Below are 23,963 nucleotides of genomic sequence, written 5' to 3'. Positions count from 1 at the left end.
CGTTGTTCTGTTCACAAGAATGGGAGGAAATGATGTATTCTGCACAAGAACATGATGAGCACCATTTAGTTTAAAGGTTAATTAAAGCCAAGTACACCAACATTCTGTAGCTGGCTGTAACTTTTTGGCCGCTTACCTTGTTACGCTGCTTCAGAAATGCCCTTTTCTGTTGCAGAAAGGGTTTGGAAACCCTTTATGACTGTTTTGTGAGCAGTGATGAACTGCACGAGAGCTGTTAAGAGGGGAAAGGCACAACTCTTCACCCAGGGAAACCAGCACAGCCCTAACACCACTACTGCAAAGAACAGGTAACAGGAGTTTATACATAACCTGGTTCTTCCCCAAGTGTACTCACCTGTTTATTATTTTATCAAGACTCATGTAGCATTCATACAGCTCTTTGTGTTTATGCATAAGAAAACTGAAAGTTAAACAGGCTCTGCTTCAGTAGGGAATGGTAATTATAAACAGGAGTTCAGTTTGCTCCCAAGAACCAGAAGGAGTTGCTATTTCTTGGCTTCTAGCACCTATTTTTGAAGAGCATAAACAACACATGAGAACACAGCTATTAAAATCACACGGCTTTACTTAGAAGTGAGTTGCACGGCACACTATGGATTACTCAGTTAAAAAACAGTGTGTTCCTGACATTTTGCTAACGCATGGAACAGGCCACTTCAATAAAAAAAAAAGGAAAGCTACATTAAAAAACAAACCAAAAAAAGGCCCGCTGTACATTCCCCACTCAAAACTCCCCAACGTAGTCAAGCACTATTAGCTAGACATCCCAGTAGCCAAATAACTGCTGTACAGCTTGCCTTTCTCGAGCCATGGTAAAAATAACCAAACTGAAATCAGCCCGGGCTGGCTGACTCCAAACACTGTGATCATACATATTTGGCATCTCTGCGAGAGGTGAAAGAGGTGGTTTGGTGCTTGCTGCATTTCTTCTCAGCCATCCCGAGACTGGCTAACAAAGCCCAGGTCTGATAGAGGCAGCACCTGAAATAAAATGGATTAAGTTTGCTGCTGTGCTTTGGCTGCAATCCAACAAACCAAGCAAACCCCCACGCTATACTTGGATCACCTCCACATATGCTCAGTAGTGTATAGCATATAGTTATGCATATTTAGCAATTTCAAAACAAAACAAAAACCTTATTAAGATATTGTTACTCTCCTCTAAAGCACTGGAAATAATTTTTCCCCTTTGCAACTCCAAATTTTAAGGCGTGCTGTGGAGTGGGCCATGGGGGAAGCAACGGTCTGAGCTAATGGGGGTGGGAGGGTGGTGGGGGGCCCAAGGTCATCCTGCTGTTCCTAAATTCCTACCTCTTGGTGCTCAGAAGCTCTTGAGAGCTTTCCTGTGTCTCTGGACCCAGCGCCTTGCTAACAACCATGATCGTTTCGTACCGCTATGGTTTTATAGCGATTCCCAATCACAGTGTGAGTGGCCGAGGGACCCAGCAGCACGCAGGTGACCTCATTTACACTATGGCTGCCCTCAAGCCCCACGCACCCCTCCATCCCTTTACGCTAACCATCCTGCCATGCCCTCCTGAAACACTTTTGGCTCTGCAGTTTTATTTGAAGGAAGATGTTCAAGAAATCAAGCAAACAAGTTTTCTAGCCCATATTTTACACCTGAATCCACTTGCTTCCCTTTCCCACCATGACATAGCAAGCAGAATTTTTTTTTTTTTTTTGAGGGGGGGAGAGGGAAGAGGGGAAAAACCCCAACCAACCAAAACCCACCCCTTTCCCAGCCTCCCTCTGCTGTCCAAGTGATTTCGGTAGAGCAGCTGTCTGCTGACATCCCCTCCACCCTGACTGACAGTGACCTGCCTGCCGGGTCCCTCCGAGGAGCTGCCATCGCTCTCACCACGCTCTTGGGTTTCATCAGCTGGGTCCCCGACACACTGCTCTTCCCCCAACACGCATTCAAAGACGATGGGGCATCCATTTTGAGATCGCCCTTGCTTTCTTTGCCTTTTAGGCTTTCCAAACATCAGATTAAAAGAAATAATAAGGCCTGGTGTATAGTGTTTGCTAACTTAAGTGTTTATCTTCCTACGCTTCCCTCCCTCTCCCCCCCATAGAAAGGCTGGTTTGCCCTCCTGCTTACCGACTGAGCAGCTGTCTGCTGCACCCCCTTGTCCTCCATCCTGTCCTCGCCCTGCATGGGACCCATGGCAGCTAGAACCGACTCGTACAAGTGCTCCGCGTGGGTTTCAAGCTCTTCTGACTGTTTCGCAATCAAACCCAGCGTGTCTTTCAGAGCTGGAAAACAAAACGTATGATGGAGGTGGTAGTAACGTGACAATTCAACGTCTGTAAGAGCAGTAAGAGAGAGTTCCACTCGCCCGGACAAATGTTTGAAGGAAATTGAGTGTTAGAAATCTATAAGCCGATCTTCATCCCATCCAAGCTGCGATGCAGAGTTTGGAGGGGGTGGGAAGCAACCTAGGAGGCTCCAGGTTAAGAGTGAAGATACAGAAATAGGGGCTCCCAAAGGAAACCTTTGGGACTGTGTAAGAAAGTCACATAATGCAGCACTCGACCACTAAAGCCCCTTTCGTGACTGCAGACACAGCCCACCCTTTAGAAATCCCTTGTGCTGGATGCACCAAATCATGGGAGTGACTGCCCCACACGTCAGCCTGGGCTCTCTCCCCAAATTGGCTGCCAACCCCCACCCTGGGATGCACCGAGTGCAAGTGGGGCGTGAAAATCACCTCCTCCTGCGCTGGACAAAAGCATCTCCTCCAGCTGCAGGCCAACAGCATCCCACAGCCCAGCGTGAGCTGGCCATGCTGCCGTTAAGATAAAAACCTAAGAGACCCATAAGAGGCAGAAACGCATCCATCACCCACGATGGATGGCATGGTGCAAGGCAAGGGTCAAGGCATGGTGCAGCTGAAAGCGCTTGGGATTAATCCCTTCAAACCTCCAAGTCACCTCACCTCCAAGTCTCCGGACAGCAACAGAGGTGTAAACCCCTTTTTGTTCCCATACAGCTGCTGAATGGCAAACTCTGCCCGCTGCTTCCCCACCCACACACACATGGGGACAGGGATTTCGGGGGGCAGACGCTACAGCCAGCATCACAGGCTGTGTCCATGACCAGCCCTGCTCAAGTGCTCCTCCTCACCTGGCGAATTCGATGCCATGCAGTTGAGGAGAGCTTCTCCTCTCTCCAGCACGCTCTCCGTCAGGCTCCGGTGGTCGGCCACGTCTTTCCTGAACTCCTGGGAAAGGAAGGAGAAGAGGAGCTGCTTAGAAGGGTTTTTTGGAAGACACACACCTGCGGCAGATTGCCTGAGGAGCAGTTTCCCCTGAGCAGGTTCCCACTGTTCCCAAATTCGGCTTTGCACACCTGATGCACCCCGCATCACCCACCTGGACCGTGCCAGCGGTGTCTTGCTTTGTGCTGCTGGCTGCCCGCAGCACCAAAGAAGGGGAAGAAAAGCCAGTGGCAATACCTACCAAGTAGCGGTGCAGCGATGCCTTCACACTCTTGGCATCAGGTGAGGCTGGGACCCAGCTGTCGGTGATGTCTGCAACGTGGTACAGCCAACGAATTAGCTCTTCCAGCTGGCAGCAAAACATCTACTTAACAAAGCACAACAAAAGGGGTTACTTATCTATTTCTGCAACAAAGATAGGGCAGGGACAGCAGTAGGTGAGCCGGCGGTGCTTCAGAAAGCACCTGCTCCCTCCTGCTCTCCCACCGTGGGGCTGGCGGCATCTGCCTCCTCTCAGCACACAAACATCCCTAAGCTTGGGAAACCAAGGGTCGACAGAAAAAAGAAGAAAAAAGGAAAAAAGCAAATTAAACCACTAAACACACCCCAAAACCACTGTGTGGCAAGAATTGAGGGTCACCATGAAACGGCTGCTACGGAGAGGTGTCGGAAACCAGTGGCACCCAGGCTGAAGGAAGGGGTTTGCCTCCACCACCTCCCAGCCAGAGAGACACCCTCCTCCTCACCAGAGCCACACAGTTAATTTGCAGTTGCTTTTCCCCAAGGGTTCATCTCATTCAATTAAGTGCTTTCATTTATTTTTAAAGTGTCTCGGTAAGGGATTATTTTTTAAGATGCTGCATGAAACCCAGGGGCCTCTGCTCTCACTGAAACCAGACTCCAGCCCTGCTCCTGCTCCTCAGGAGTTGGGGTTTTCCTATAAAGCTGAGCTGCTTCTCCCTGGCACCGTGATTTGGGGCGACAGATACACCTTAATGGTGACAGTAGGAAAGACCCTTTTAAATCAGCAGAGTTACTCCCAAACAAGACAAGAGGAGGGGATGAGTTGCACTGGTGTTTGCAGCTATGTGCATGATAACAATTTCTCTCTTGCAAACAGCCCAGCATCGCTTCCAAATTCAGGCTGGGGTGGGGAAGAAGATGGAGGGGAAGGCGGGGAGCAATCCCGCTGGCCAGGGAGCACAGCACTGGTGGCAGGATGGCCATGAGGCATCACTCGCCCAAAAAATAAAAACTGACAAACTAATCAGGGAACTCTTCAGAGAAACCCCGCCAGTTCTGCCTGGCCTTATTATACCCTTAAGCAGGACCCAGCCCAGGGAAGACGAGTGAGCCCGGGCTGAAGGGCAGGGCTGTCCACACCGCATTAAGTAGCCAGAGCAATGGGGCATGCAGCGAATGCCGGATTTCACACTGGTCCAGCCCCGACCGCGGCTCTCGCATCTTCCCCGGTGCAGCGGCGCTGCAGGACGGGCGGGGTGGGAGAAGCCGAGTGCCACATTTCCACCGAGGCTAGCCCCACAGTGCTGAGCCCCGGGAAAAGTGAGACGGGCTTTTCCTCCATCAGAAGAAATTACCTGCGCCTGTGAGCCTCCCTGCATGAATTACTACCAGCTGCCAGGCACCAACCATCATGCAGAAGGGGAAGCCTTAATTAATTGTGCCATAAATACAGGCACATTTTATGCAAGATCTTCCCATAATAAGCTTTATTTCTGGTCTCAGCCTACCTTAACACACTGGGCGAGGGACTCGCTCTGCTGGCTCTTCTTCAGATGTCCCTTGACCCGTGGCTCGTTTAGGTACATCCCATCCAGTGTGTCCCTCAGACCAGTCGGCAGACGAAGCCCGCGCAGAGGATCTCTGTGGATCTGGCCACATGATTCAGTGTTTTCCCAGCTGGGCTTTCGAGAGCTGCAGGGATGCCACAGCCCAGCACAATCCTCAATATTCCCTCTTTCGTCCCTGCCACCTGCTTCTCCAAAAGGAGCCAACTCGGATGAAAGGGGCCTGTGGTTGCTGTGACTTGGAAGCTTACGGTGGTCGTGCCCGGGTGTCCTTATAGTTAAGGAAAGGTCGGACAAAAACTGAGCCAGCCTTTCCAGCTCCCGCAGTCTCGGAGGCAGGGAGAGAAATTCTTCATCACCCTCCCACTCTTTCCTCAGGGGGAGCACTCGTGTTGTAGGTAAAAACCTATTCATGCTTTTCACCTGCCCTTTGTAGTTTGGAAAGGGGCTCCCTCTGGTACACCAGCTTCTCCCATCCGCAGCAGCGCGGCCAAATGAACCCGGCCCAGCTGACTCCGTTGTTACATTCTTAGCAAAACCTATAGAAGGACGAGAGGAAGCACTCTTTGCAAAGGATGCTTTTGCAATAGGTAAAGGTTCATAGTAAGAACCAGCTCCTGAGCAGCCTCTTTTTCCAGGCCCCGGGGTGGAGGACCTCCCAGCAGAGGCCACAAACCTCCGACGTCCATTTTCTCCACTTCCCCAAGCCTGCCCACCTCGGCCGTAGATGCTGGTGGACCTTGGTGTGCCCTCAGGGGAAACAGAAAAGCTGTCCAAATCTATTCCCGAGTCGTGCAGGAAAGCCTCTGGCATCTTTCCCAGCTTGTATCTTGGCTTCAGCGGATAAGCATAATCCAGCAAGTCCTCGTATTCTTTATTGGGGTTCCAGTGGGGCGAGCGACGGTCCGGAGACGGGGGTAACGAATCCGGTATGGCACATGCCCAGTAATCGGCTTGGTAGGACGACATCTCTCTGATGCGCTCCACGGTGGCACGGTCACCAAGCAGAGGACTGAAGGGCTTGCGTGCCTGCGGCACCCTGCCTTCTGCCGCACCCCACCGACAGCATGGGTCCCGGGCGGCAGTAGCCGCAGGAGAAGGCACGTCTGTGCTGGCCAGCAAGCTTCGGGTCGGGTCTTCGGAGAGGGCATTTTCTTCTGAAGACAGAGTAGAGAAGCTTGATGCAGAGCGGCTCCGCAGGACACTCTCGGGGCTGGGGGGCGTTTGGGGCCGCAGGAGCTCTGGGGTGGAGGAAAATGGGGATTGAGCTCCCAGCCTTCGGCTCCGCCGGCTGGCACAGGCATCGTGGCAGCTGCCAGCAAGGATGCTCTCCTCTGCAGAGCTGCGCCGGCTGGGAGGGCTGGATGCTGGCTCCCAACAGCCCAATGCATTCACCTGCTCGAGGATGGGGGCAAAAAGGAAAGGGAGAGAGAGAGAGACGCATAAAATGAAGCACAGCATCCAGACAAAAGGCTCCTTTGCGCCTGGACACGGAGACGAAAGCCCAGCCCTGGACCTGCCGTGAGGAGAGGCTGGAAGGGGAACTCTGTTCCATCTGCAGGATGGCATGCAGCTGCCCGGAACGGGGCTTGTTTTTAAGGAAACCCATCCCGAGGGCTTGGGAAGCTGCACCAGTCATTTTGCAGAAAGAGGCACTTATTTAAGGAGCCCCGTCCCGAGCAACTTTCCACCTCTGTGGTGGCGATATGGGAAGAGAGGCAACGGCTCAGGTGTTCGAGCCCAAGCCCTTCCCCACTGCACGGCTTCGCCTGGGGCTGGGGTGGGCACACTCTGGCTGGAAGAGATGGCAAGCCCTTGCTAGGATGGCAATGAGATGGCAAGCCCAGATTAACAAGTCCCCACCTCGCCTGGGACCTCCCGGTGATGCAGCAACAGATGTACGTACAACCCTCTCACCTGCTGCTCTTCTGAGGAGTGGAACCGGTGGCTAACATGAGGAGGCACATCACTGCCATCGGTGGCTCTATAAATTAACATTTCTGTCTCCGAGAGGCTTGCTCTTGCGCTGGGAAATCTGGATGTGGATGCTGAAGACACTTCTTGGCGGTAGCTCGAGCCTCCCTGGGTAACACCAGTGGCCAAGCGACTGCGTCCACTCATTGCCGCACTCTCCGTCCCTTGCGGGCAGGGCTTGGCTTCCTCTGCCCCTAAAAGCCGGCGCAGGCTGTCTACTAGCTCTGGGTAGTCCATCTCCACCTCTGTGCAGTCCCACCTACCATCGTCCTCAGCTTTCCCACTCAGTGAGGCTTCAGAAAGTGATTTTCCCACATCCACAGCCATCGGGACAGAACTTCTTCTGCAAGACGATGCTGAGCCTTGGGCTCTCTGAAATACACAACACACAGTAGTAGCAACTCACAGTCCCCGCCTTGTCTCCACACCAAGTAAAGAAACTGGTTATGTCTAATAATGAAGAGCTTAAGCATGTTTGGGTCAGACCCCCAAAAAAATCATAAAATTGCATCTCAGTGCATCAAGTGGGACAGAGGAAAGAGCAAACCGGCCTTTGTGTCTCAGCAGCGTTTTCTGGTTTCGAGGGCATGACACACAGGGAAAATCTAATTAAAGCTCTGGCTGCTCTGAGAACAAACCTGTGCTTTATACCGTGCCGGCATGGTGCACCTGTCTCCTGAATTAATGGCCAATCTCACAAACAGTTTGTGCACCATGAGGTTACCGAGCCCAAATGAGACATCATTAACTAGGACATAAAGCACCTATTAGCATGGCTGAGCCCTGAAGGCCATTGGGGTGGAAAGTTGAGGGTTTCTTAAGAGACAAACTCAAAACCTTGAAATGGAAGCCACCCAGAAGTGAGAAGCATATATAAAAAATAAGAGGGGGAGGTAGGAGACTGTAAAACCCAAACCTGGTGCTTAGCTCTGCAACTTCTACCTCAATTCATGAATTTAACTCTTTGTGAAATTAATTAATGGAAATACTTGCTCAACCGATGACACATTTTCAAGTGCGCTGTACAGCCAAGCCCACTGCATCTTGCTGCAAATCCTTCTAACATGAGATATTTTTCTCAAAGCCTGAGCCCTGGGTGCTCCACGCACGGAGATGCTCCACCACCACCCTCTCGCTGCCCACACTGGACTTGGGCAAGGAGCTGCAGCAGGACAACCAATGACCCAGATCAAAGCAACCGAATATAGCACACGAGGGACCTTGTTTTGCGAACGCCAGCCACAGCCAAGCACCTCTGCTTGCGTTCACCAAGCTAGCAGGACCCAAAAAATACTCTCAACACAAATGACACCTTGCAGGCTCCTTGCAGAGCATCAAAACTGGCACTGCCAAAATCCCCATGCATAGGCTCTGCGCTGCTCGGTCGCAGGTGGGCATGCTCAGAGCCCTGGGAATACCAAAGCCTCTTCCAGCAACTCTGGGCCGAACCAGGGTGCCGGCATTAGGAAAACATCGGCAGACTGGTTTTGCCGATACTCAACCAGCTACTGCTGGGCTAGTGATGGAGAGGCCAGCCAAGGGAGCATTGACAGCAAACTCAGCTTACAAAGAAATAAAAAAAAGAGGAAAGAAAGTATTCCCAAACAATACTTGGAAGTGGGAAACAAGTTGATACTCACACCCTCCATCAGCTCTTTTGTTGTGATCTCGTTTTATGATCCACCCCTCCGGCCACGGGGGTTTTCCCACGGGCAGAGCCCATGCGTGCGAACAAAGAGCAGCGGGGCGACGCGCCGGGTCTCCAGGGGAGACCGAATCCCCGGCACAGCCCGCGGCAGGCACCGCAGCTGCCTTCCCCCTCCCTGAGGGCCGGCAGCCCGTGCAACTGCCGGGCAGCTATATTCAGCACGGCAGCAGCTGCGGAGAGGGCGAGTAAAGCCCAGGCTCTCCCAGCCCTCCCCACAAGCCGCGTCCCTCTGCCGACACCTGGACTCACCCACTGGATCGCTTAAGTCGCTACCAAATACAACCCTACACACATCATGTTATCCTAAAAGCGATGGTATTGCTCTCTTTTTTTCCCCAAAAAAAGGCTGTATATCCAAACAAAAAGCCATGGTAATTGCAATAAACTGAACTGATAAACCCACCCCTGCTAAATTCCCTACGTATTATACAACAATATATCATTAAAATATATGTAAGCATATATATCTTGTTTAACAGAAGGTAGATTTCTGATGCTAACAGAACGAGTATCCCAAACCACTCACGAAGCCACGTGTGTTTCCCACATGGCGTGCGTGCGATTTCTTCACGTATCCATCACATAGATTTTTAAGGCCAGAGATCTCCTGCGCCCCAGGACGCAGCCCCGCTACCTGCCAGCCTTCACTGACTCCCATTCGGTCTCTCTGAATCCGTTTTGTTTAGACAGTCAGGCGAGCAAGTATTAGCGAATCGAATGCCAAATCCAACTTACAGGTGATTTAAATGCCCAGAAAATCCCCTGAGATATATTTGTTTACCGGCTTTGAAAGCCAGGGCCCTGGCCGCAAGGAGAAACGATGCTCGCTGGTTGGATTCCTCCTCTTCCAAACAAAACCTAATGAGCAAAAAGCCGCCGGGGTGACAAATCATAAGGTATCGTGTATTAAATTCCAGGATCTGTTTCAGAGCCTAAGAGCCTGCTTCAAATTCACCATTTTGGGCACTTTTGCTCCGTGACAAGAAGCAGGTGATTCAGCAGAGAACATCACTAATTATCACGACGTGAACGGGCATCTCACCAGCTCTAATCCCTCCTTGCACGTACTGGCAGCGCTGTACATCCAAAAATGATCCAGTAAATATAAATCTTAACAGAGAGGAGGGCACTGGACACCCGTAGCTTAGGACATAAATGCCCTGCAATCAGTTCTGTTGTTGGGTAGTGATTTTAAAAAGATATAGAAAAGAAAGAAAAGCTTAACAAGGCATCAAACCAGACTTTAAAGTTTTAAATTGAATGTGCGGTAATTAACGACTGACCTTGATACCTCTCTATTTTTAAGAAGATACAATTAAATTCAAACTGATGTTGAACATCATTAAATTCAAAGTGATGTTAAATTCAAAGTGATGTTGAACGTCATGAAATCCATCAGATTTAGTAGCTTGAGTCATGTGTCAGTCAGCCCAATAAAAACAACTATAAAAAAAAACATATATAAGCTTGACCTTAAATTTGAAAAGCATGTGTTAAGCAACATTTTAAAAAAATCATAGGTCACAACCCATCTGTTATTTTTGTAACTCTATGCAGGCGTGCAAAGGTTGAACTATTCTGAACTTTCAAGACTATCTGTTGATCTTATGGATGCAGCACGCAGCGATATACATTTCTATGATGCCATCAGTCTTTAAAAAAAGAGCAAGTGCTGGTTCACAGCTTCGTTAAATCTCCAGAAGCTGACTAGAAGCTAAAGAGAAACCAGGAAACCTGCCAATACACACCAGCGAGGGTAAATCTGCTAATTTCAGAATTTGTAAGGATATTCAAAGGGCCACCAGAGATTTCACTGCATTTTCAAAAGCCTCTAATTCAGGCAGCTGATTTCAATTAATTTCAGGAGGAGCTGGACATCCAGCCACACTTGAATGCAAACTATATGGGGAAGTCGCACACATCCTGTACGCAGAACGATCAGGCAAAAAGCTGTATTTCAAAACAGGCTGAAAACGCTAATGCCACTAAGTGCAACTCCCAACTACAAGAGCATCTAGAAAATAAGGTTTCTCACCATTTTCCAGTAAAACTGCAAAAATTCAGAGGTCGGGTTGCCGGTGGCGGTGACACATCAAGATGGGAAGAAGCAAGCCCAAATCCTCAGGCAGGACTGACACGGCTATGAAGACGGACGTATGACCACAGCTTTAGGCACGGCGGAGACTTTCCACTGGCCTTAAAACCACAGGAAAACGGCCAGAAATCCCAGCTACGCCCGAGCCCTCAATTGTCTCCCCAGCCATGGGGCAGCACAGGAACGGCACCCGTGACCGCTTTTTTTAGATAACAGATGAAGGCAGTGGCTGTTTCATTCATTTTAACAGGGGAAGGTCCACGGGGATCTCTCAAGACAAGCAATCTCTGAACTTTTTCGCGTCATCAAAAGAAAGCTGCCTGCCAAAGAGTTGCACAAAACCCAGAGGACAACAAGAGCTCTGTCCCAAGTGACGTCCCATCGTCCATGGGTATCACTTGGCTGGTGGACCAACGAGAGCAGCTGATGCTGATAGAGTTTCCGTCTCCCACCAGCTCTGGTTTTTGCCGGGGGGGGGGGGGGGGGGGGGGGGTTGTTGTTTTTTTTTTGGGAAAAAACAGACTGCTCTTGCCTTTCAGGCCTGCAAGATCTGAGTTTTGGTATTTTTTTGCTCCTCTTCTTGCATGCTTTCTGCTCGAAAAGCCTTTCCGCAGCTGAAAAAACCGGCGGATTAACAAAAAACCCCACGAAAGAAAGGCAATAAAGCCGAGGAGGCACCGCACCCTGGGGATGCCCTGAACTGCTGGAGACACGGATGCAACGCGCCACGGGTAACGGGGACGGGCTTCCAACGCCAAAGCCGCCCGCTTCCCCCCCACACCCCCGCCGCCCCCCGGAACCCCCGAGCGCGGCCCCCCGGGCGGCCACGGCAGCGCCCGGAGCGGCTCCCGGCTCCCCCCCCCCCCGGCCCCAGGCTCCGCCGCCGCCGCGCCCCGGCCCGCACCTACCGAGCGGCGGCCGCCCCCGCCCCCGCCCCCGCCGCCACGCCCCCCGGCCCGCGTCCCAGCCAATGGGAGCGGGGGCGCTACGTCAACAAGGGCGCCCTTGCGGCCCGGCAGCCAATGGGAGCGGAGCGTGGCGCTGGGCCCCGCGGCGCCGCCGTGACTCCGCCCCCCGCGCTGGGCCGGGGAGAGGCCGCCCCGCTCCCGCTCCCGCTCCCGCCCGCCCCGCTCCGGCCCCGCTCCAGGCCCCCGCTCCCGGCCCTTGGCAGAGTACGGGGTGGAGCAAATTAGCCGCCTGCCACCGAGGCCTTGAGGGGCCCCCCGAGACCGGCGGGCGCTGCTGTTGGTGGGGCAGCATCGATCGCTCCCATCCCAGTGCCCTTGAGGAGGTTGCTGCAATTTTAGGTGTTTCCTTTTATCCTATAGATTGACCTTCCCGGGGCTAAGCTGTGCGCTGGCAAGCCTGCGCTCCTCTCTGGGCGTTACCGCGCTCTTTCTGGAGTGGAAAACCATCTAAAAATGGTATTGCATGAGCGATGACTGTAAGCGTGATGGCAAATGGATTTTAGCATCCTGCAAGCGTAACGCAAAGCCCCTTCAGCAGGCAGGAAGAGGTCCCGGTGCAAGACCTCCCTCCCTCGCAGCAGAGTGTGTCCAGGGGCCGGTTGTCAGATGCCGGTCAAGCCCTGCCATTTGGGCAGCTTTCTGGGTTGAGTCCTTGCACCACGCATTGAAGCGAGCTGCTCTGGGGTTTGTACCCAGCCAGACCCTTCTTTGGTGGATGGAGTAGCCATATCCCGGCGCGTGCCCATGTCCCGTAGAAAATACAAACCTTTTCCCATAGTCTATATAGTCCCATAGTCCATATAGAATCAGTCCATAGGCTGATTCTGGTTTTTGTCTGCGTCATCTGCTCCTGGAACTTATTTCTTAGCTAATGCTGAGATTTCCTAGAGGTCAGTTATCTGATAAAGCACTTTATGAATGACATTGTTGCCAGCTTTAGGCCATGAAGGACCAAAGAGGCATCTTGGGTTCACTCAGCAGGCTGGCAGCAGGGTGAGGGGAACAACACAGGTATCCCAAGTCCCTGGCTAGTGCTTCAGTCCACTGGCCACGCTCCTCAGCTCCGCAGAGTGCTCCAGCTCTGCCACCCCGTGTATTATGGCCCAGATTCCCAGCTGCTACGACCCGGGTTTATTCTACTGACCTCAATGGAACTGGCCCCATTTACCATCCTGGAGGATCTTGCTTTTTCTCTCCAGAGGAACAGAGTGGGAGTATCTTTTTCAGGGCTGCTTCAAAAAAGCAGAGCTGTAACGCTGCAGTATAACATGGTACCGCGCTCTCAGAAGAACTCACAGCCAAGAAAAAGCCCACATCATCTCTGTTCCTGTGTAATATTTGCATATTTGGGGTTTCTTTGATGAATGTTACAGCAGGTCTTCTGGAGGGCTGCACGTCTCCCTGCCTCAGATGCACACTTTTGAGAGTTGGCTTTTTGCTGGAATTCAGGAAGGCTTGTGAAAGAAAAGTCCTTCAAAAATGTTGTTCATTGCTTATTCTCCAGGGAGCCAGTTGCCTGCCAGTAGAGGCCGTGCTGATTTCAGGCGAGTCGAAAGGCTGAAGCATGGATGGGTCATGATTCATACCCAGGCTCGGCTGTTTTTAGCTGGTTTAAATTACTTGCAAGCTGCCAGACATTGTTCTCGGAGCTGAATAGCGCTCGGCTGTGGTCTCAGCCCCGGCAGGAAAGGTTTACGTCCTGTTCTGCCTCTGATCAAACGAGTGCCAGGATGTCTACAAGAACAGCCAGAGCACAACAAAATCTTTCCCCTCTCCTTGGGCTCATGCTGAGAGGGTGTCAATAAACAAGGGGGGAATAAACTGGTGATCTAAAGGAGAGATTAATGAAAAATTGCAGGGAAATTATACCGGTTTTCATCCGCTGACATCTGGCCCTCTCTGTTAGGAACTTTGCTGAAGAGAAACTAGTTTATTTGATCTATAATATAGGGTCAAGTCCAGCCAAAGTCCCACCCAAGGTCACTCAAGGCTGGCAAAGACTAAGATGGATGTTTTCTTGCTGATTTGAGACCTCGGGATTCTTTCAGATTTGTGTTTTTCAGCAAGAAGGTTCTCCAGCAAAGACAAATTATTTCACCCGATCTGTGGATGACAGCACTACAGCAGTAATCCCGTATCTATGATGTGAAGTAGAGCTTGCTTATGATGATCAGATTTGAAAGTGGTGCATTTTTAGTATATGAGAAGCCAGGATAGGAAGACTCCATTTCCTTCAAAAAATTCTACCTTCTTGCTGGGAATATCCATGTTTTTGTACAGAACCAGATCCGTCAGGAGCACTAGCTGTATGTATCCTGAGTTTTAATATGCCCATAACCAATGATGTGCTGTTATCCAGAGTTTTTGGCACATCAGTTTGTAATTTCTTTCTACCTTGAACGGTCTCGCACTACAAGCCAGATAGTTAACACTCTGCGATGAAACCTGAAGCCTGGATGTGCACCATATGCTCTTGCATAGCATCTGCACTATCTTTGGCATCAGATTTCAGTCTCACAATGCCGATGTTTGGGATGGATGAGATGTCAGCAAATGTAGGGCTTGGAGCTGACCTATTTGTTCCCAGAGCATTGCTAGCAATATTAATAGAGTACTGGAGTGGAAAGAAAAACTGGTTGTAATCACTTTGCCATCTTTTGGCCAGCAGTATGCCATTATCTGTGGGGAGGATTTGCCTGCATTTGGAAAATTATTCCGTTTCTGATGCTGTGCCTCAGACAGCCAGAGAGTTAATATTACATGTTAACTCATTAGTACACCTGCCTATCTTCCAGTGTTAGGAAGGCGAGGTGGGAAGGAGCTGCCACAAGCGTTCTTTGCTTCTGTTGGCTACATCAAAGTGATTGACATTATTCCTTTCCTGTTAAAATTGGCACTGATTTATAAAATCAGTCACTCAGGCACTGATTTATAAAAATACCTATGTTGCAACCTGACAGCACTGCATTCCTCGCTCCTTAAGGACAGGCTGCCTGGCAAACTCCCTCACCCGTGGTTCTGGGCAGGAGCCATCTTCATACAAACTGCTCAGGACTCTGTTCACTGTGCACTTGCTCTGCTTAACCCTTCTCTGAAAGGTGTTTGCAGGGAGAGGACCTTCTCTTCTTGAGGCTAACAACCCTTTTCTTTTCCCCAGAAGTCAGGATTTCCACATCTTGGACTGTTCCCCTTGTTCTCTTCTTGATTCTCACTCTTTGGGCCATGTTTCTTTGAAGCTCAACACCTAAACCTGGTCCAAAACTCCTGCGTGGGTTTGGCTATGATTAGGCAAAACTGGTATGGTAGTCCAGGCTGTGTTCCTGTTTACACACCCTGGTATAGTATCTGCCTTATTCACAGCGCAAGGCATTTGACTCATGCTTCTGACTGCCCATAACTTCCTGATCCTGCTCCTTAATCTACCATTTCCCACCAGTACTAGTGCAGTTAATTACTCTCATCTAGATTAATTCTTTGCAGCCTCTGTTGCCCAGACCTTCTCTCGGTTTTTCTGATGTTGCTATGAATTTCAGCCCTGCACTTTTCCATGTTCCCAGACCTTCTCCTCCAGGTGGGTCCTGAAGATTTTTCTCTGTTCCAACATTTGTGTCACTAATCAACTACTTATGGTCCGGGACCTACGGTAAGCCCCTGAGGAATCCAGTCGTTTGGCTGGACAGTCACTCTAGTAATGTCTAAATAAGCAGGTTCAAACTCAGCCATGTTGCTTTAGCTTCTTTATAAAGTCATGAGAAGCATAGAATCATAGAATGGTTTGGGTTGGAAGGGACCTTAAAGATCATCTAGTTCCAACCCCCCCTGCCATGGGCAGGGACACCTCCCACTAGACCAGGTTGCTTAAAGATGAGAAGACTTACTGAAAGCCTACAAACTTAACTTCAGTATTCTAGATCTTCATAGCTACTACTGTACTATTACTAAATATTTCCTAAAAAGGTAGCTGCTTCTTTTTCTTCCTGATTTTGGAGAAGCACCTAAAAATATGACTTAAGCACACCCAAGGCAGCTGACAAATGAAACGTATAAGGCAGGATTAATGAAGAACAGAAGAAAAACTAGAGTGACATCTATTTTAGTGTCAGCATTGAAGTGCAGAGCAATGAACCCCAGTGCTAGCAACTGGGCAATTTCAGTTCTTTACCACTAGGTTGCTCAGCTGGACAGAGTGGCAGGATTTAGCCCAAGAAGGTCAAATCGAAATTGCACTTCTCCTTTCTGGCCACACGATGTGCCCATCACACCACGAACAGCCTGGCCGGGCCGCCAGCAGCAGGAGACCCAGCCACAAAGGCAGGTGCTTCAAGTTTCCATATTCCCCCAAAACGTCTCCTTACCTCTGCCCAGGCCCTCTAGGTCCCGTGGTGCAGAGGGGGATGAATGGGATGGAGTTGGCGTGGTCCAGACGCTTCGCCTTTCCTCTTGTTGGATGAAGGTGACACATTGCTGTGAAATAAAAATAGGAGCCAGCTGGTCAAGAGGTGGTGGCAGCTTTTGATCAATGTGAATTATAATGGGCAATGAATAATTGGGATTAATTTTACTTTCTAAATGTGAGATTTTACTGCTGCTTGCAGTGGGGAATGTGAGAGATTGCTTTTTCATTCTAATTGCTGGGATGTCTTGGCCCTTTGTCATTTGTATGTTGTCCTGAGCAGAACCGAGAGGCTCTTCAAAGCCAGAGCTGGGATCTGCAGGAACTAGTCGTCAGTGCAGAGATTTGTAAAAGAAATATTGGGACTAGTATGAATGAAAATCTGTTTATGTAAGCATCAGAAGAAATAGCAGAGCGGGGGGGGGGGGAAGAACAGCTTGTATTCATAACAAATGACACCATTCCCAGCAAAAAATTTGAGCCTATGTTGTTTTATCAAGGCCAGAAGGTCTGCACACCAATAAGACCATAGCATACACAACGTGTTCGTGAAAGACCCTCCTTTCTGATAAGAGGAGGATGGCAGCATATCACATCTCCCGTTCCTTCTGCTGGCAGCCTAGCAGGAAGAGAGGCTGCAGCAAAGTATCACCATAAAACAACCTGTCGATTCTTAAAGATTATTAAAGAACTGTCCTGAAACTGGGAGGTTTAGTGAAGATTTGAGAGCCGTCATCCCTTGTTGTGTATGTTGCACACAAGTGATTGGGGCCACACCACTTGAACAACCATGTCTCATTGCTTGTGAGCGTGAGTGAATGAAATCCGTAAGAGAACGAGTGCAGGCAGGTAAAATCAGCTTAAAATGTAAATAAATACCATAGTGCCCTTCTGTAAGATCTATACTGAGTTTGGCCACACTGGTTTCCTACCTCAGCAAGAATGGTACTGCTGTAAGGACAAAGCCCGGTGCTTCCAGGATGCTCAGCGAGTCAAATTACTTGAGGCGATTAATGATGCAATACTAGGGAAGCTTAATCTTACAATTTGGCTGCTGTTGGTTGGAACCTACTCAGTTTGCGAGATTTGAGTTGCGAATGTTTGGAGGCATCCCTCAAACTCTAGTAGCTGTAGGCATTGCCATCTAATTATACTCTAGCACGCCACGATGAAGAGAATCCAGATCTGCCTGACTGTGTACATGTTTTGGTGACACAGTAATTACCATAATTTACATCGCATTGCTGATCACTATCCTGTGGAGAGGGTGAAGTCCAGTTACCCAAGCCTGTGGAGTGGCTTTACATTGCATCTCTGGTCCTCGGTTTCAGAGCCAGTTTGTAATCTGCCTGGTCCCTAGCATATATTTTGACAAACCCAACCCTTATGATCATGAGGATGACTTTCAAAATGTGGAAATAAATTCCAGCTGCTACCCTGCTTGCCCAGTCTAAAACCACAGGTATCTTCTGTAGCACGGTGGCTCAACTCTGACATCCAAGATGCAAGAACTTGCAAGAACACCAAGTTAGCTGTAAACTCGCCAAGGTATTTTCATGCACATGACGGCTCACGAGACTCCCAAGAGGTACAACATATTTGTACGTCCGCTTGAATGCTCATAATGGGAAGATAGCAGAGATCTGATTTTCAACAAGCTAACATCAATCTACATATTTGGAAGATGACCTGTTAGCACAGCTGTACCACACAACCTGTTCGACCCAAACCATTCATTTCACAGCAGAACAAAATGGTGTTGTCTTCCGTTTAACTAACTCACAAAGCACTTCCCTATAATTATATCTATCTTAATCAGACAAACTAGGGATTTAAAAAAAAAAAAAAAAGGACTAATCTGCTCCTTGGCCATAAGTGAATTTCCTCTGCAAATATTAAGTTACAACAATAGCAGTGGTTTGTGTTATAAATTTATTTTTAAATGCTTTTCTTCATGTGAACTAGACAAATGTGTGCCACATGCCTAGAGCTTTTTAGAAGGAAGAAACGGGGAGCATTTTCCTGAGAACTCTCTTCCTCTTAAAAAAAGACAAAATTATTAAGCAGCTGGAAAGCATGTGGCCAGACTGGTAGGTGGTGGTAGAAAAACAAAATAAAGTAATTGAACTTTAATTAGAACTTCTTCCAACTTTTATCTCTTTGTTGAAATATTGTAAGAAACTTTATCCATTTTGCTTGGCGTTAATAGTAATGCCTGGCAAGCTCTAATAAATCTTGCCTGAGTCAGCTGGGACTCAGCCTAAGGCTTGACTCAGTTCTCATTACAAGCAATCATTCCGTGTTTTTCCACGGGTCTCATAAAGCTTCATGTGTTTCAAATGGCAAGGCACTACAGCTCTGACAACCACCACTTACCTCAGAAGATTTCAGAAAACCTGCTTGGTTTAGGCAGCAGCCATCTCTGTATCCAAAGCTGACATTTGAATGGCTAGGGGCTAAGGTTCAAGAGGGCTTCTCTGTTAGCTCGCTGGTCTAGTGTTCCTCCAGGTATCTCCTTGGGCTTTCAGCTAGGCGGCGAGAAGACAAAGACACAACCATGGGGTCAGAGAGGCTTTTGGGAAACCACCACATTGATGGTTTTGTAAAAGTCACACACAGTATCAGTCACTATTTGTAAGTCATACATGGGCAGGTCCTTCAAATTATACTTCTTTCTTCTGGTGCTTGCAAATTTTGCACCCTTGTTTATTAGTTCTGGGACCAGAATTTAATGTTTGAAACTAACCAAACTACACTTATGGAGTAGATTTTTTTTCAGGATTTGTGATATTCTGTGTTGTGCATCTCAGGATAAAATCTACCCTACAGAGACATATGAGCTTTTAATGGAAAAGCGATATCAAAACCACTTTGACAGCAAACCCAGGCCCTCAGTCCTGGAACCAGCACACTGCTCAGACTGACTGTGTGCATCCAATGCAAAATTACCCTGAACTTACCAGTCCGGTTGCCTACTGCAAAGAATTTGCTAGATGATTTCTCCTGCTCCTCAATCCCGCTCCAGGGAATAAAGTCTGCTTGGCAGAATAGGCAGCAGGTCTGTCTGTCAGTCCTTGTACTCTGCTATGGCACACATAGACAAAAAATACCTACTATTCTGAACTCCCTCAAGGCCCCCATACAGCTGTGTACCCCTGCAGAGGGCTTGGAGAAATACTACCCCATGTAGGCTTGCCCTGGGCTCCAGGGGAAGGGGTTAAATGGAGTGATACACTGACAATCCGTGACAGCAGCCTGCCAGCAAAGGGCATTACCTAGGAAAGTGGACCTGAGTACCCAGTTACACAACTCCCGTTCAGGGGCATTTCCAAAGGAGTCGCAGAGAGTTTGCCAGCTGCTTAGGCAAGGTTGATCCAGCTAAAAGGCTAGGTCTTCTCCAAACAAAGATGGAAACGCATATTCTATTCGGAGTGATTTTTATTTCACATTGAGAAGCTACACAAAGAGAGAACAAATATACATTGCCATGAGAGCGGGGGGGAAGAGAGAGAGCATTCTGTTGTGTCACCCTCCTAATACAACAAACCATCTCAGCCTGAGCCCCAGGACTGTCTTCTCCCTGGGCAGGCAGGCAGAGGTTTTACGCTGAAGGGTGCACTACACAGAAAACATCTGTAATATCTACCCGAGGGTCACACACCCCCAGACACAGCAATATGGTCTTTTTTTGCACGTGTGCACACAACATGTTCTTGGTAGATAATAAAAAGGCTGATACAGCGTCACATGGATCAAACCCATAGCTTTAAAAGAGGAACAGTTACAGATGTTCATAAGGATCAACACACCCACATGGCACAAGTACTTACTCAATGGAGTGTTTACTCTAAGCACTAGGTTTTATCTGAAGGCAGATACCTTTGTATCAGTGATACTGCATTGTACTGAAGCAGATGACAGTGAATTTCAGAGTTCATCTGTCTGTCATTTTATTAAAGTAATTAATCAAATGGCTTAGCATATAAAAATACAAGAATCCTCCCTCCTAATCAGAGCAATTTGTGTTCATGTAGAAATAAAAGCACACACACATACATACATCAGAGGCAGGATTGCTGACAGAGAGCTTACAGGGTAAAGAAAAGAAACTCACTTTCCCTGTCCCACACCAGGATATCACATTCTCCCTCCTGTCTCCAGGGATAATGGAGTCTCTCACCTTTGGTGCATAGTTATATTCAAAAGCCAAACAGCAACTTGGAATTTGTCCTGAAGGGAATCGGACAAGGCACCGTTAAGGATAATAAGGCAGATTGTGTACCTCTGCTGCAGAGACTCCTTGTGCCTTAGGGGTGGTCCTACTGTCCCTGAATCTAGAAGGATTAATCAAAATCTAATCAAAATCTTCACCCTCACAAAGTGGTGAGTGAGTCAGTCTCAGTTTGCCATAAACAAGAAGCCATTCAGAAAGAGGCTCATCTCCCATTAGCAGAGGTACGCTCAGCTATTTGTAGCGCTACGCACGGTCTCCATCTTGTACAGCACGTACTTTGTGGATGACCTTACAAAAGTGTAGCCAGGACAGCGACAAAGGAAGTCTAAATAAGACTATATTCTTAAAAGATTGCAATATTCAGGGATGGCAAACACATTACCTCCACAGTGGTCCTCAGGGAAGTAATGTCAACAGAGCATCTATTGTGGGGCAGAGCAGGGAGGCAGCCATGGCTGGGCTACCTTGGTCACAATTATTTGACTTATTAAGTGTAAAATGTCATTAAGATATTGCCTTAATGAAGTAGGGTTTTCTTCAGCCCAGCCCTTCCTCCAAAGTTGAAGCTATGTCTCCGTCCCCTTGTAACAGGATGTGAGACAGTCTATGTCCTCACATGGGACTAGAATATCTTTAAGTTTAATCTATGTACCGTAGGAGCCTGGTACTGCCGGCATCTGGGCAGACTCCAGGGACCACAACAGACTCTGCAGGAGGGATACAGAGAAGGAAAACCAATCAAAAAATGAGCAAGCTTTGCTTCTGCATCAACACTGGCCATCTAGAAAATACATTTTTCTTGGGGGAGGCACCATGTCATAGGAATACTGTGAGCATGTAAAATGCCTCTAGTCATAGCAACAAGTTTTAAAAATGTTCCTTTACTGCTGCTTTACTGAACATGATCATCTTAAGAGGACCAGACCAAACCCCTGTGCTGCTAAGGAGGTATCATCTCCATCTTACCAAGGAGGTAACATCTCTAGAAGTCCACAGACCACTGAAAACTCAGGAGATTACATTAATGCACACCAGTGAAGGCCCTGGCCCGTCCATTTTGTGGCATTCCTTCTGGTTCTTAAAAAAGCTACAATCCAAACCAGTTAATATGTGGAGTATTTTTTATGGTTAAGCACAATTCTTTCTGTGGGAATGTAATCCAGGGGGATGCAGGCATGTGTAAACAGTTTCCTTCAGAGAAGATTTCCCTTGGTAATTTCTTTCTGCAATGTGTAGCTGCAATTAACTTAAGTTGCACCGACATGCCATATGCAGTTTAGGTTCAGTTACTAAGCACATGCTTGCAAAAGCAGCGTATTACTTTCTCAGCATTGTTATCAGAAGGAGCAAGCGAAAGCTATCCTAAGGAACATCTAATACCAAATTTCTTGGTCTCTGTGGCTTAAAACCACACTGTTAACTTTGCATTACAACAGAGTTGGCTCAAAATTCATTTCCTTGTGCTGGTCCCTGTCGGTAGGCCTACTTGCCTTGCAAACAGCATCTGTGGCCTTGGGAAAGACAAGTATAAATGCTTCTTGAGCAGGACTTGAAGTAAGAGCAGTTAGCCTGCTGGAATGTCCACAGTCTGCACCTCCTGCTGGCACCGAGATCAGTGGTTAAATCCAAATGAGATTTCTTAGCTGCTGAGGATGATATATCTGCTGACACCAAGACAGAATTTGGTAAGTAACCATACCATGAACTCTTCAATGAAAAAGAGATCTTCTTTTTCCTTTTCTATTAAAAAATCCATCCTAGAGGGAAGACAACTCTCCTACTTCTACACTTCTCCCCTTCCATTCCTCCAGAAAGAGAAGTGATCATCCTGCACTAACATGCTACTAATACTCTGGTATCAATATTCAAATATATTTGTAAGCCCCCAGATGTTAATTTTTTTTAGGTAGGTGATAGTTGCTAGCTAACAATGAACTTGGCTTCAGGATTCGAGGTCTGCTCCTAGCCTGCTTGATGATTCTTTGCGTGACTCGAGAAAGCGTTCTTTCACCTTTTTCTTCGTGCATTCGCTTCTGCAGCTGTGAAATGGTGCCTGCTGGTCATAAAAGTCTGTAAAGACCCCATGCAGAGAATGAATAGCGTGTTAACAGTAACTTCCCAAGCCGGAGCTCACATGTGAGGACAGAGAGCTATGGGAGCCAAATAAGGCTCTTGATCACTTCTCGTCAGACTTAAAATATCAGTGGCAACTGTCTCAACGTGTTGCGCAATGTCTGGAAAAAGTTTCAGATCATTTCTCATACCCTTTTTGCTCCTTCCTGAAACTGAAACAGCAAGTGAACATGGCTTTCATCAATATACTCGCATAGATAACAAGGTCTTCTTTGTCCTCAGAGAATAATGGCTACCATGCATTTATCTGAGGAGCATTTGTCCCAGCTATCCTGCAAGGGGGAATGTGGGTCAATCTCTGATCCAGAACTGTACCGTTATTTCTTTGTGGTCATGGCTAGCAGCCAGCAGCAGCTTATCAGAGCCCCACGCTGGCGTGCTGCATGCTTCGTTGTTGCACAGCGACGATGTGCTTCAGAAACATCAGCACTTGGCGTCTGCCTCTCCCCGCAAATCCTGGCCAGTCAGCGGGCAGGGGTTTGCATTGTCTCTGCTACATGCTGGACAAATGCCTGCAGTCTTTTTGATGCTATCTGTATCAAAACACCAAGAAAAGATGCTTCCTTCATTGTTTTAGTTTCTTTATCCACTTGCTTACACTGTCCTCGGTGATGCTCCCCCTGCAACCCTCCAGCTCTTCCTTCTTTTTCTCCCATCTTTTCGCCCATACCGCCAAGACATCTTGGGTTTTTTTAGTTGAAAAGCTCTTTCTTCCATTGAAACTAGACAGAAATGAAGCTGTCAAGGCTCCTAATTTAGATGTTGAATCCATGGTGAGGTCTGTTATTTTACCTGAACCTAAGCTTTCATGGCATCCCAGGTGGAGATGGAAGGAGGCAGATATAACAGGGCACTGTGCCCCCCTTGACTAAATCACATCCGCTTTTTGAAATGCAACTCACTGACACTAGCTCCCCCGTTTTCCCTGAGTTAGTCCAGCAAATCCATACGTTGGATCTCCTTTCTGTCACAGTCATTCATACTCTAGCTCAATGCAACTCTGATTTCATGATGCATACTTTAATTATTTGATTCCTTTCAGATTTTTGAAAAGTTTATTATTTTTTAAGATTTAGTGGCCTGTGTTTTAAGAGTGCTTTCCCAACACTGCGACTTACTATCCACACTATTGCTTGTGAGAGACAGGTAAGTATCTGTAAACTTAATTTACAGAAAAAGAAGCACAGGCAGAGGATCTATGTGGCCTGCCTAATTCTGTGCTGTTCATCAGTCACAGGATCAGTCATTACAGGCAGGTCTGCGAGTGATTATGAACTGCCATGGACCAGCTAAAAATCAATGAAGATGTGACATTTTTCCTTTGGTGAGAGTTTGTCTTTCGGTCCTTTGACTTTCTACCTGAAGCCCATTGCTCATTGCCTGTGGGAGGGTCAGGGGAAAAAAA

The 23,963-nt window shown here is 48.2% G+C and overlaps 1 protein-coding gene across 6 annotated transcripts; it reads right to left on the bottom strand.

Moving 5' to 3' along the window:
- Positions 1-566: 566 nt before the first annotated feature.
- On the bottom strand, positions 567-22,043 carry CEP68 (centrosomal protein 68). 6 transcript variants are annotated; one of them, XM_075496846.1, is made up of 10 exons: positions 19,152-22,043; positions 18,568-18,719; positions 16,154-16,262; positions 6,971-7,399; positions 4,997-6,448; positions 3,487-3,609; positions 3,152-3,248; positions 2,126-2,280; positions 1,883-1,997; positions 567-1,002 (listed from the first exon to the last, which is right to left on the bottom strand). In XM_075496846.1, the coding sequence occupies exons 4-10, from the start codon at positions 7,352-7,354 to the stop codon at positions 971-973; spliced, it is 2,358 nt and encodes a 785-aa protein (XP_075352961.1). In that variant the 5' UTR covers positions 7,355-7,399; positions 16,154-16,262; positions 18,568-18,719; positions 19,152-22,043; the 3' UTR covers positions 567-970. The 6 variants fall into 6 exon arrangements, with proteins under 6 accessions (XP_075352961.1, XP_075352960.1, XP_075352959.1 ...); XM_075496845.1 differs by having other exon boundaries at positions 18,568-22,043; XM_075496844.1 differs by lacking the exons at positions 16,154-16,262; positions 18,568-18,719; positions 19,152-22,043 and adding exons at positions 10,771-11,444; positions 11,739-11,905.
- Positions 22,044-23,963: the final 1,920 nt, after the last annotated feature.

This window comes from Mycteria americana, chromosome 3, assembly GCF_035582795.1.
Source record: "Mycteria americana isolate JAX WOST 10 ecotype Jacksonville Zoo and Gardens chromosome 3, USCA_MyAme_1.0, whole genome shotgun sequence".
Taxonomy (NCBI): domain Eukaryota; kingdom Metazoa; phylum Chordata; class Aves; order Ciconiiformes; family Ciconiidae; genus Mycteria; species Mycteria americana.
Note: the sequence above shows the minus strand (reverse complement) of the source record. Positions and strands in the feature narration are given on the sequence as shown.

What these genes read in the sequence shown, in the direction of transcription:
- CEP68 (XM_075496844.1), bottom strand. An exon ending in CCCTCGCCCAGTGTGTTAAG is followed by an intron (nt 3,610 to 4,996) that starts GTAGGCTGAGAC and finishes TTTGTTAAGTAG; the next exon opens with ATGTTTTGCTGCCAGCTGGA. An exon ending in AGCAGACAGCTGCTCAGTCG is followed by an intron (nt 1,998 to 2,125) that starts GTAAGCAGGAGG and finishes ATGTTTGGAAAG; the next exon opens with CCTAAAAGGCAAAGAAAGCA.